Source organism: Phalacrocorax carbo, chromosome 2, assembly GCF_963921805.1.
Source record: "Phalacrocorax carbo chromosome 2, bPhaCar2.1, whole genome shotgun sequence".
Taxonomy (NCBI): Eukaryota; Metazoa; Chordata; class Aves; order Suliformes; family Phalacrocoracidae; genus Phalacrocorax; species Phalacrocorax carbo.
In genome coordinates, this window is record NC_087514.1 from 82,575,108 (window position 1) to 82,588,613 (window position 13,506).

Consider the following 13,506-nt stretch of genomic DNA (forward strand, 5'->3'; position numbering starts at 1 on the left):
TTATTTGCAATAGCTGCCGGAGGGGTATTAGGAGGTCTCAAAGGGGAGCAGAATGTCTGCAAAACCCACTCTGCGTTAAGATATGGTTCTTGCTCAAAAATACACAAATCCCTGGGTTAGGTCTACGTAGCCATAGCATAGACTCAGAAGCCTTCAAGAAAATGTTTTTCCTGTCAGTTGCTGAAATACTGAGTTTCTGCCTAGGTAAAACAAGATACAGAAGAGGTAGAGGGAAGGAGCTGGGTAGTGTAGCTTTTTCCCACACAGTGTGAGGTGATGATTTTGATCTCTCTGCAACTGAAGTAGGTGATCTTGGGCAAGCTGCTGGACTTTGTCTTGGGTTCTTCAGCTAAATAGTTGTGCCTCTCTCCCTTGCAGACACGCTGTGAAAATACAGGCCTGTGATTGCTACTGTCGTAACTAGGGAGATCAGAGCATGCCTGTACTGGGCTAAGTAAATGATGGGGAAACTCATGGGGAAATTCATCTAAAATGTACTTAATTTAAATACACTGCCTAAACCCAGATTTGGGCAGGTTTGTTGAATACATTTCTGGCTTCACCCTGCTTAGCCCATACCTATGCTATCACAGTCACAGAGCTGCAGTGTCAGTGTTACTTAAGGAGATGGCTTTGCACACTTCCCTGAAATGTCTGAACACTGAAGCGATAGCAGAAGATGTGACGTGGAGGAAAGCTTGGTGCTCTAAAACCACTGTTCCTACTCCATTCGCGATATTTGTTATTCTACAGGGCACGAAATTGTGGTTCCTGTATTCACCTCTGGATGGTGCTTTCCTTCATAAAGAATTTCTGTTGAGATCAGCACAAAGAGGTTGGAGATGGAAGGAGTGTGCTCAGCAGCAGCATTATTCTCTCATACACTGGTTGCATCTTGTATAGCATATTGCTGAAATATCTCAGGGTCACTAAATGTGTTGCCCATGGCATTTGCTTGGCCATCAAAATTATATCCTAGTCCCTAGTTGTCTTTCAGTCTTTTACTTGCTTTGCTTGGAGAGCCGGGAGCAGGAGTGGAAATGACTCGTAGGCAACAATGTCAGCACAGAGGGAAAACAGTTGAAATAATTTTAAAACAAAGGCAACATTTCTTAGTAGCAGAGGCCCTTCATTTTTCTGCCTGATTTTTGCCAGTGCAGTGAAATAAAGAGAGTAAAGAAGTAGCCTGTTATTTTGTGTGGAGTTTTTGGGGTTGACTGCTTCCAGTGTGACAATTAGCCTTAGCAAAAAAAAAAGCATGTAAACATTGTGCAACAGCTCTGTATCAAGTTTCAAGGCACGCTGTTTCCTCGACACTTAACTTTTGGGGGCTTGTTTTTTTCAAATCCAACTGAAGTACATTTTAATCCATTGGAAAGGAGTGCCTTCCCCGTGTACATGAAGAGGCACAGCCAACCCCCATTCCAGAACTAGTCACTGGGCTCTTGGTTGAAATGCTGAGTCGCAGTTTGCATGAATGAAAAATGAACTCCTGTAATGATTATGGGCTTGTGCTTCTCCCATCTGCCCAGGTCTGGTGAAGGAAGTAGCATTTGCCTTGTGAGCTCTTCTTTGGCCTCCCACAGAATGGCTGAAGGAGCTGCGAGGTGAAGGCCCCCTAACAGCTCACAGCTGCCTAGGAAGTGCCCAGGTTATGGGCAGTTAATCTCTGTCAAAAACCCCTTCTACTCAAATGTACTAATTTTTTTGCAGTGTTTAGTTGAGAGTATAAAGAATTAAAATCCCTAGACTTCCACTGCTGTCTCCTCTTCATTACAGGGCCCAGACCTGCAGGCCCTCCTTGGCAGTGCAGGTAGGGGTGCATCTGTCATGTAGCCAACACTAAGGCGAACAGGTTTTCAGAGTATACTCTAAGATAGATTTTGAAATGTGTGCTTCTTCACTCTCATGGGTAAAAATGTCTGCTTAACCTAAGAAAACCCCAAAGCCCATCATACTCCATTAACAAACGGGCTAGCAGGGTGCTGTGCTGCGCAGAGAGCTCTGCATCTGCCCACTGCTTACTGAAATCACGTGTTTTGTCTTCCAGACTCCGACCTGAGCATGCGGACGCTCAGCACACCCAGTCCAGCATTAATATTTCCACCGAATTCCCCCGGTTTCCAGAATGGCAGAGGGTCGTCAACGTCTTCGTCCTCAGTCACTGGGGAAACTGTTGCCATGGTCCACTCACCACCTCCGACCCGTCTCACTCATCCTCTCATCCGGCTGGCGTCCAAACACCAGAAGGAACAGGCCAACATAGACCGGCTGCCCGACCACTCCATGGTGCAGATATTCTCCTTCCTGCCCACCAACCAGCTGTGTCGCTGCGCCCGTGTGTGCCGCCGCTGGTATAACCTTGCTTGGGACCCCCGACTTTGGAGGACTATTCGCCTGACCGGCGAGACAATCAACGTAGACAGGGCTCTTAAAGTGCTGACCCGGAGGCTTTGTCAGGATACACCCAACGTATGTCTCATGTTGGAGACGGTAATTGTTAGTGGCTGCAGGCGGCTCACAGACAGAGGACTCTACACCATTGCCCAGTGCTGTCCAGAACTGAGGAGGCTGGAGGTGTCTGGCTGTTACAACATCTCCAATGAGGCAGTCTTTGATGTCGTGTCACTGTGCCCAAACCTGGAACACCTGGATGTGTCAGGTAACAGGAAATATTTCAGTATGGATGCCTCTGATTCTAAAAGCCTCATGCTTGTCAAGCCCCTGGCCCCACTACTGCAGACTTTCCCTTTCTGTGTTGTCTTTCGAAGTAGGAATGCCAGTGTCCTAATACAGTGCTGGTGAGACAGGCACCACTGGAATCTCAATGCCCCAAATGCCATCAGCACCTCTTGAGTGGCCGGGCCTCCCCCAGCAGAGATGAGCTAGCAGAGATGGTCTGTTCAAATAGCACAAGTACTTTTTATACTTGTGTTTTGCTCAGAGCACCCTTACAGGGGCCCATGTTGCAGCCAGTGCTACGTCATATAGTGAAGGCTGGTTACTTCAGCAAAATTAGTTTTATCTTTTTCATATATATATATAATTTATATGTAGATTGTAGATTATGTATATAACGTATATATCTGTAATCTGATAAGTGACTTGAGGAGGAGCTCAGAATCAGTGCTAGGCTTTTGTCTGGGTATAAATATCAATCGTCATCCCTAGCGAAACTTCAGAGTCCCCATTTCCATTGTTATTTTAACAACACTTAGCTAGCTTGGACTTTTCTGGTTTTTAATAGTGTGTACATTTGCTTAGTGGCTTTCTGCTTTTCCTTTCACCCAGTTACAATGTATCACTGCAGCTGCTTAGATCAGCAGAAATGTTTTAGACAATTTTCCTCAGACCTGCTCTGGGGAAACAAGATGTTTTTCCCAAGGTCAGCCACACATAATTTCCTCTCTGCAAATAGGTTGGCACTTAACAGAAAGGATGTAGCCAAGCAGAGCACTGAAGTAAATTTGATGTTTAATATTTATTTTGTGATGTCACTTGTTATCAGTCTAACATTGCTGTTAGCCAGACAGACCAGATTTGCCATTGCAGAAATACTAATGGCAACAAGCAGGATGAAGTGGGGATAGGATGTAATGCTACTGAGTCACTGGTACCAATGTAAACTGATTTTTCCAAGGCTGCTTATCTGGTGTACATTGGTTTCCTTTCTTCTTTCTGCCTTTTATTTGTTTTAACTGATTTATCTGTCTCTTTCACCTAATATTTCAAGGATGGCCGAATGTCATGGAAGGCATCACAACAAACATCAACAAATCAGAGTTATTCACTTTTCGTAATTGCTGTCTGAAACAGCCAGGTGATAAGGAGTCTCTGCAGAACTCCATGGGATCTATTTGCAGTGACCTTGCATATGAATTACATATAGCCGGTACATACTGACATTAGTTCTGGATTGCTAACCACACATTCGGGCTGAAGCATCTCCAACACCAGGAGAAAATGTATGTGCCTGTGTGATTTAGACCTACAGGTACATATCACTTTGAAGGCTGGCTGTATCCCTGGTATATTTATGGTTTCCTTACTACATCCTCTAGGGCGGTACAGAGAGTTGAGTGGCCTAAGTATCCTGGGCCTGGAGAGACAGGACAAGGAGAACTGCTGAGCTGAGGGTGAACTGCCTTGGCACACCAGTCTGTTAGCTGACACCTGGAGTGCACCTGGGGGCTTGTAGGTGGCTGAAAATGCTTTGGTCCACAGCTTCTGCTGATAGATATGCTGTAGACCGAAGGTGACTTTTTCAAAAGCAGGGAAAATTAATGGTACCAGGTCTTGATGGGGTCTGTCTTCATTTGTGGTTTCCCCAAGCCCATTACTTTCAGACCTAGAAGATGGTGTCTGTCCCTAACAGCTCATCAGTTTGGTCCAAAGTGTGTAGAGGATGAGTAAAATACCTGTCTTCCTTGAATTTTGTCTCATCAAGGGGACAGGAAAGTAATTTTAATCTCATATTTTTCTAAGTTGTCCTTTCTTTTTTGGAGCAGATGAGGGGGAAATCCTGGTTTGAACATGCTCAGAAGTCAGGGTGTTTGTGTTTTGCTGCATGTACCTGCATATGAATTGAGGATAATTGATTTTTAGGGTCCTGTTTTGAGTCCACTTTTTTCCTTCTGATGTGGGTAATTTTGGAGGATGTTTTGGAAGCAGGATTCCATTTTCCCCTCCTCTGTCTGTAGTTAGGAGGACAAGGCATGCACCTACACTCTCAAACAATTCTCAGGACTGAAGTGGTTCACTGGTTTGGTTTCATACTGAGCAAGAGAAGTTGGGTACATGTGCTGGAGGATAACGCTATACTTGTAACTAGTTAATTAAAACCCAGTTCACAGTTGTACATCTAGTTGAATCCCTCTCCCCCTTGGATGGTTACTTGGCAGCAATAACATACCAGAATCTTTAATGTCAAAACCAGATGTTCGTATTAACTTTAAGAGTTTTCCACAATGTAAGTTCTGTCACTCTCAGCATCCACTTTGTGGGCAGGTCTGAGATATATCTAGAAGTTGGTTGAGCTTGACTGCAAGTTATTATCTAACACGCTAGCCAACATTTTTTTTCAATCTGTTTGGAAGTTTCTCCTCCCTTTTAAAAATCAGTTGTACTTACTTTATGGAAAATCCTGTTACAAGAGCTTTGTTTTCACATTTTTTATTATTCAGGACAGAAAAATTGTTGCAGACCCAGGAACCTGTCATTTTGCCTAAAAATCAGGCAGTTTTGTATCAACATGGACTCTTTTTCTGGTGAAACCATTTTGAATATCCTTCCCATGAAATATTTTAGAGTGTAGCCAAAGTAACTAGACAAGGCGATGCTAAGCTTGTCAAAACAGTGATCACACACTAATGTGTGTGACTCCAACCCTGCTGTGAGACTTCTGACCCATTCACTTTCTAATTACGGTCATTAAAGCGTTCCCCCTTCTTGGATCCTCAGCAGACAGAACGTTCTCCTCGGCCTCACAGATGTTTCATTCTCACTTAAGCCAGATTTTAAAATTGAATGCTGGTCAGCATGTAAAATATCTAGATTGACTCCTTAAACTCCTTAATCCAGCAGCCTCCTGTGGCAAATGCAATAGCAACAGCTATGTCAGGTCCAGCAGAACTCTGCCAAGGTGCCAGCTTCTTCTGTGGAAACCCAGCTCAAGGATGGGGACTCCTGTGGTGCATTTGGTATCACCTACTCCAAAGAACATATTAGAGGTGAAATTTTTACACCATTAGTACTGTACTGCTTCCCTTTAGATAAAAAATCACTTTGCATTATTGAGTGTGTATGTGGTACTTATTTGAAGGTGAACATATTTCCAAAGATTGCGCCGTAACGTAGATGGATCTGCAACACAGTCTGAAGTGGAAATAGCAGCTTTCAGTTTTCAGAAGATATTGTTTGTTGAACAAAATGCCTTGCTTCAAGGTCCCAGAGCTTCCGCATGGCTAGTGGACAATTTGCCCATTTTATCGTGTGAGGCCTAAGGTAAAATTTGCATCTGTTCAAATAAATTTGGTGCTTAAATTAAAAATCCAGCTCCAAATCCAAATGAGGAATGTAGAAATCCACTTGCAGGTGGCAAACTGTTTCAAGACTGTATCCCATGCTTCTTACAGCATTTGTGTTAGCCCACTGGATTATCTCAAGGGATTTTTTTTTTTCATTTTTATTTTTAAGAACTGAAGCATATTCATACCTTCCACTAAGCTTTTGAATGAGAACCTGTTTTATCAAGTGGTATGGGTTTGGGTCATTCAAGTTTTTGAGGCAGCCTCCATATGTTGCCATGCTTTTTACTTCTGGACTACAGGATTTATGCAGCATTTCTGATACACGGACCTCTAAGGTCATCATCCTAACTTTCCAGCTTTTTATGGGTCACTTCATCCTTGCTGGCCAGTATTTCAGCAATACAGAAAAGGTCTTTTTATCCCTACCTGGGGACACCTCTTTAGAGAGACATCTACGGCTAAAAGTGTTGGGCCTTGATCAGTAACAGGTAGACCCTTCCCTCTTCCTGGCAGCTGTTTCTAGCTATGCTAATGCAATGTGCCCAGCTGAACTTGGCACAGATAAGAATTTCCCTTCAGGAGCACAAGACTGCCAGCTTGCAGTGCGGCAGAAACAGCACTTTCCAAAAAAATCTTTCACTCACCACCATGCACAGAGTGGAGGTTAAAAATGGGGTAAGTCTGTGAGTGTACTTTTCCCTTTAATCTAGCTCTTTATCTTTCCTTGCAAGGTCTGGTGTTTCTCCTCTAGTCTACCTCTAGTCTTCTCTGGTTACCTCCATTCATGGCCAGACTTTCTCACTTGAAACAGTCCTTTTCCACAACCGTTTATGTCCTCCCATGCCCTTACCAGTCTGTTGGCTCCTGCTGACTCTCCCCATTCTCCTTAGGTTACCCAAATCTCCACCCTTCTGCAAGCACATAGTCTTGCCATAGTTTTGCATCCTTCCCACATTGCAGACTTGGGGCTGGATTCACATCTGTTCTCCAAATGCTTTTTCCAGAGTGGGTGGAGTTTGTCTTTTTTATAATGGTGTTGGATGGTGAAAGAGCCTCTGATGTACAAACTCAGGCAGTCAGCAATGAGACTGCCTCTGATCAAAAAACTGTGTTGGTTGTTATGTAGTACCGTTTTCTCAAATTGTCACTGGGTTTATATGGCAGTAACACATCATAGACTGTCCCTAGATAAACCTAGGACCATCATTTTACATTTGGGATATGGACAAAGTTGGTCTGTCGCTTTGCTGCTGCTCAAAATCCCAAAGCAACCTCACAGCGGAGTCTGTTATTTCCTCTGCTGTAGGGACATATCACAGCAAATCGAGACTAGTCAGTCGGGATGAGTCTGCTCTTGCAATATGACGATAGCTTCGTCACATCCAGCATGCAATTTCATGCCCACCTTTCTGGTCTTGGCTGTGTGATTTGTTTTTTCTGCTTGCCTAAATTCACTGTGTTTTTCTGCCTAGGCTGCTCCAAAGTAACATGCATCAGTTTGACTCGCGAAGCTTCCATCAAGCTGTCTCCCTTACACGGGAAACAAATCTCCATTCGCTACTTGGACATGACAGACTGCTTCGTCCTGGAGGACGAAGGACTGCACACCATTGCCGCTCACTGCACTCAGCTGACCCACCTGTACCTGCGCCGCTGTGTCCGCATCACCGACGAGGGTCTCCGCTACCTGATGATTTACTGCACGTCCATTAAGGAACTGAGTGTGAGCGACTGTCGCTTTGTCAGTGACTTCGGCATGCGGGAGATTGCCAAGCTGGAGTCACGCCTCCGATACCTTAGCATCGCTCACTGCGGCCGGATCACAGACGTGGGCATCCGTTACATAGCCAAATACTGCAGCAAGCTGCGCTACCTCAACGCGCGGGGCTGCGAGGGCATTACAGACCACGGTGTGGAGTACCTCGCCAAAAATTGCACAAAACTCAAATCACTAGATATTGGCAAGTGCCCTCTGGTCTCAGACACCGGCCTGGAGTTTCTAGCCCTCAACTGCTTCAACCTGAAGCGCCTGAGCCTGAAGTCATGTGAGAGCATCACTGGGCAGGGCCTGCAGATTGTAGCTGCCAACTGTTTTGACCTGCAGATGTTGAATGTGCAGGACTGCGATGTCTCTGTGGATGCTTTGAGATTTGTTAAACGACATTGCAAGCGCTGTATTATAGAGCACACCAACCCTGCCTTCTTCTGAAAGGGCACCCCGCACCTGTCGTTACAATGCAGTATTAAAAACACTGATGTATAAACACACGCTCCCATATTCAGTACTGCTGTCTTTTCTATAGCTCACGGGAGTCAATTTTTCTTGTATGTTGTGGATGATGGGGGTTTCTAGAGGACTATTTTGTTTGCTTTTTGTATGATCACTTTTTAAGGTGCGGCAGGTCTCCATGGAGAGGCTGCCTCAATGCAAAAGCAATGAGTGCTCAGCATCCCCAGTGGGGTGCCATTTCCATAACAGCCATGATCTTGTCCCAGGCTACAGTAGCTACCTCCAAAGGAAATAGCACATAATCCCTCCTTTGGAAAGGCTACTAAGCTTTGTCAAATACATCTGAATTCCAGCTGTGCTCATGAAGCTGACTATGCAATATGTGTCTGTGTTCCCCAACTTCTTCCAATATGGTTGATAAAGCATCCCTGTGTCTCTAAGTAGTTTCTCTTTGGTAGTCATCCATTGTAATCCCTCAGGAAATACTGGGTAATGTTCTTAAACATACTTGATTGAGGTAGAATAAGACCTGCTGGCCATTGCCGAGCACTCTGGTAGTGAATCTGGAGATTGTGCCCATGCATGGATTCTCTCGGAAAGCCCACCTCCAGGTCACTCATGCATCATCACTACTTGCCTTCATTTCTAAATCTGCCCTCTCTTGCATGTGTAGTGACACCCTCTGGTGTTACTACAGATAGGGACTTCTGGGTCTGATAAGCAGTGCCATATTCACCTGAGTGAAGGAAAACAGATGAGATTTTGGTGGCTTGGCAAAGGGAAAAGCCAGCAAATCAGCCTGAGAAGCTGCTGCAATTCTGGAACAAGCTGAGATAGCACTGTAGTACACCGGGGTGTCTCTGAGGTGTCGTGGAGCAGCTTGCACGGGGCAGTCCCAATTGCTGCACTGCACGGCTGTCACCAGAAAGTCTGTCTTTATTCCTTCACTGTATCTCTTCAGCAGCCATGGCACCACTGCAGTTGACACTCCCTGAGCAAACCAGGCACGTGCATGGAGGTAAATTCAGTATGTGCCTTAATACACATAGAAACCTGACCCTCTTCTGTGGCCTTCCAGTTCAAAGGCTAAATGGCTGATCTCAAGACTTCAAAGACGTTAGCCTGATGTTAGATAACACCCCTGGGGACACCAGGGCTTAAGAGTGTTATTCACATTAGATTTAGATTTTGTGAAACCTTGTCTGTGTGTGTTCCCGTAGCCTGGAGAAACAGCTGCTGTTCAACAAGGAATTAAAATGCCAGCATTGCCCTGTGACACTGGGAGCCCCTTGTTACCCTCATGGTCACTCTTGCTCATGCAAGAGTAAGAGTGGTTTGGAGGTTCCCCCATCTCATTGCCTCCTTCCCCAGAGCGTGTGGTCGTTTCATGGTTATTTTCTTCACAATTTTCTGGCAGCTCTTTCTCTGCATTTTCACATGTAATGTGCAGATCTGAAAGCCAGACACGTTAGGGGTGATGATATTTTCAGGCAGGCCCCCTGCGCCTGACTGACAGGTGAATTCATACATTCAGCTCAAACGCTATAAACGTCTCGGTAGAGAACATAAGAAGGGAAGCACCGTGTCTGGTTTTCATAAGCGGTAGTTCCATCATCTCCAGACAACACTAATAAAATCACTGATATGAAGTGAAAATCCATATGCTCAAGAAAAACACATAACTGCTGAGGAAATATTTGTAGCAATGCTCTCTCAAATTACAAAAAAGCAATGGTTTGGACGTGTCCCTGCAGAGGGAACTTGTCCTATTGCTGCAAAAATTCCTGTAACTTAGGTATGTTCTTCCAATTTTGAGTTTCTTAACATACAGGATGTCATCAGCTCTGAATTATAAATCAGGTTGTACTAAAGCAAAGAGGGCCATGGAAAATTAATTTGTCATTGCTACTACTACTGGTCAGTGACTAATATGGGGTGATACCATCCTTTGGCCAGTTAATATCACTTTGGTTTTCCTTTCTGTAATTTTAAAATTAGAGAATCTTCTCCAGCAAGTAATACAGTCTATTTTATCCGAGCCAGCTATACTCTGTCTATCCTTTATCTCAAAATGGCCCCGAGGATAGTTAAATGTTAAGCCTGTTCCTGAGACTGGTGGGATTTAGAGCCATTTGCACTCATGAAATATAAGGCCTCATTAGCAACATTTAACTGTTTATTAAAAAAAAAAAGCTACTTTTCTGGCTATGCTAAATTGAGTGAATAGTGCTACATGGTTTTTAAGGTTTCTAATGTTTAAATTGGCCTGTACTGTACAAATCTCACTATAAAGCCTTAATTTGCTACCAAGAAATAAAGCAATATATTGGTAACTGATGAGCATGCATCGTCATTTGCACTAACTGATTAACTTCTGGTGAAAAAGAAAAGATTAAAGACTTGTAAAAGTTTTCTTAAAAGGTAGGTAGGTGAATGAGCACATCAGCACCTCAGGTAGGCGGATGACTCTATTACAAAAGGAAAACAAAAATTGTTACAGATTATGACCTTGCCTATCTGTCTCTTTAAAATTTTATTTTCCTCATGAGGTTCTTCTTGATCCTGAAACATAATCAGTAACTGGAAGTGTAAGTAAAAGAAAAAAACAGTATATAAAAAGCATATGTATAACGATTTCAGGAGGGCCTCTGCATTGGTTTAAAGGCAAGTTAACATATTTGATGTGAAAAGTAAAATGGAATGACTGAAAGGGTAGAGCACTTACCAGCGCATGTTGCCTTTTGAATACTCTAAAAAACCCACTCTGGGGGGCACTGGTGAGAGATGAAGAAGTGATTTTTCTAAGCCAAACATTGTTAAGTATATAGTCTTACATGATCTGAGTTGGCACTCTGAGACTGATACTTATTTCAAGAAAATTTGAATTTAACTTACTGATACAGCTTGCTTGTTTTGACTTTTAACCTTTTTCCTCTGTCTACTTGCAAAATGACATGACCAGAAAAGAAACTGAAACAGTGCATGTGGAGCTGAGTTTGCTGGAAAGGTTGCAACATGCAACTGGTGTGTCTTCATTCCAGCTTGGGGTTGGCAAAGACTATAAATATCCTGAGCAAAAACATTGTTGATTCTTGAACCATAAAATTTGGGCTCAGGCACTGAGGCTTCTTCTGCTCTGCAATAGCATGTGGTGATCTCATCAAAGAAAGCAGCCATGAATCGCCTCAGTCAGGCTGGCATGTTGTTTGTAATAACTTGTGTCCTGTAGAGAGAGGTCTCTTAGAAAAGGTGCATCTAAATTACCGTGCGCTGGTAATTTACAGAGCCAAAGCTCTCTATCTGAGTATTCACCCGTCTCATTCCCTTGGCTTTTGTAAAAGGTGGAGCTGTATTTTCCCCGTTAGCAGCATGAGATTGATGTGAAGTACAACACTTTTGCCTTTTTGAGCTATGCTCATCTGGGTTCCTACAAAATGCAAAACAGCTTCTGCTAGCTGCCTTGGACTCAGAAGCCTGGTCCAGACTGTAACCTTCAGTAGTGGCTTACGTGGTTTCTGAAAACTTCTAGCCTTTGAACTGGAAAATTAAAAAGCTAGTAAAAGACCTAATTTTAGCCCTAGGCTTGAAGCAGGTCCAAACTCTCATTAAAAAAGAATTGCAGTGACCATTCGGACTGCAGACTGTCTGCCCCACAGCTGCCAGTGTTAATTTAAAGGGGAAAAGTTCCCTGGCAGCATTGGTGCATGGCTCCTCTTTCCCCAGCGTTCCCCAGGAAAGTAACCTGCCCTTGGTTTTATATAATTTTGTCAATTTAGCTATTCGTGCTGAAACTGCCCATGCTGGGCTTTGAAAATGTTAGTTGAAATGGTTCATCTGGTTCTGTAAATAAAGCTGGGAGGAAATGTCATTTTGCTCATGTTAAACTCCTGGTGACCTTTTCTTTGAAAACGGTTCATTGCTCTTCATCTTCTCCAAGGCCTTCAGAGTGAAAGTGCGAGCCTTGCCAGGAGGTCAGCTTTGGGACAAGGATGTGTCTTACTGATCTCCCAGTTAAAATGCACCCAATTTTAGCTACATTACATGTCTTTGAACATCTCCAACTCCATGGCCAGGGAGAAAGGGGCATGCTTAGATCTTTTGGAGCTTGCAGTCCGGCGAGGCTGAGATTTGGCAAAGTGAAGAGGCATTTATCACTCTGGCAGTGTGAAGGGGGAAGTGACCTGAATGATTTGGAAGCTGCCTGGAAAGTCAGGGCAGGGATGAAAGATGGGGTTTTGAGAACTGGGACAAGAAGTATGAAGGAAATTTCCTGGGAGAGGGGGACTGGGATGAGAAGAGATTGACTGATTTTCAGCAAAGAGACTGGGATTAAGAGAGGTAGGTTCATATGCCTTGTCAAGCAGGGAGAATTGGGCCAGAAAAAGTGTGAGTACTGAAGAATGAAGTTTGGGGCAGGAGCAGAACCATGAAGAAAATCAACCAAACATTGTGTAAATACAGTCCGCTCCCTCAGTGAAGGCGCTGAGAAAGGCTGACAAAGTGTTTCAGTGAGGATGCCTTAAACTTGAAACAGACTTTCAAAAGTGAAGTAGTAATTTTGCATTTAGTGCATCCAATATCTACCTTTTTTATATTTTGTGAAGCCAGAAAATCTTTACAGGCAGAACTTCTGACTTTACCAGCAAACATATACGGAGGCCTGAGACATTGTCAACCTCAGCGTCGTGTTCCTGCCTTTACACCTTTGTCCAGAAGAACAAGGCAAGGCAGGTTTGTAACATCTACTCTTCCTTTTTCATTGTATCTCAGTGTCACCAGCTGCTCTGCTTTGCTGAGGTGCAGGCATCCGTGTGGAGCCAAATTCCTGCCCTTTTGATGACTGTTAAAGGGCATAATAATAATAGGTTCAAGTTACTGCCAGGCAGTAGACATCAGAATTCAAACTTTGCTTAACAAAAATACATTTAACTGAACAGCATTACTGCATGCTATTAAACAGATTAAATCAGTTTTTTCCATAAAATAGCTGAGGGATGTTTATTTTCATGCACCCCTGCTGTACAGCTGTATGCTTCAGAGCAGGTTTTTCCTCTGTGTTCTTCTCATGTGAAAACTGGACAGAAACATCAAGTCATTTTTCCCTTGTCCTCTGGATGATCACAGAGGCGCATCTGAGATTTAAACAAGTTAGTGGAAATCTTTTCCAAGTAGGCTCTGCTAATACAAATTTTAAAAAAATATTATGAGTGCAACAATCCAGTTGGCCATAGGTATGTCAAATTAAGC

At 43.6% G+C, this 13,506-nt stretch overlaps 1 protein-coding gene across 1 annotated transcript in view; it reads left to right on the forward strand.

The window, feature by feature from the left end:
* FBXL7 (F-box and leucine rich repeat protein 7) overlaps window positions 1–10,592 on the forward strand; it is a 190,752-nt gene extending 180,160 nt beyond the window's left edge. Inside the window, exons 3-4 of the mRNA XM_064443408.1 lie at window positions 2,051–2,662; window positions 7,502–10,592. Coding sequence (XP_064299478.1) covers window positions 2,051–2,662; window positions 7,502–8,238 — 1,349 coding nt within the window. The 3' untranslated portion in view covers window positions 8,239–10,592. The remainder of the gene's footprint in view (window positions 1–2,050; window positions 2,663–7,501) is intronic.
* The last annotated feature ends 2,914 nt before the right edge of the window (window positions 10,593–13,506 follow it).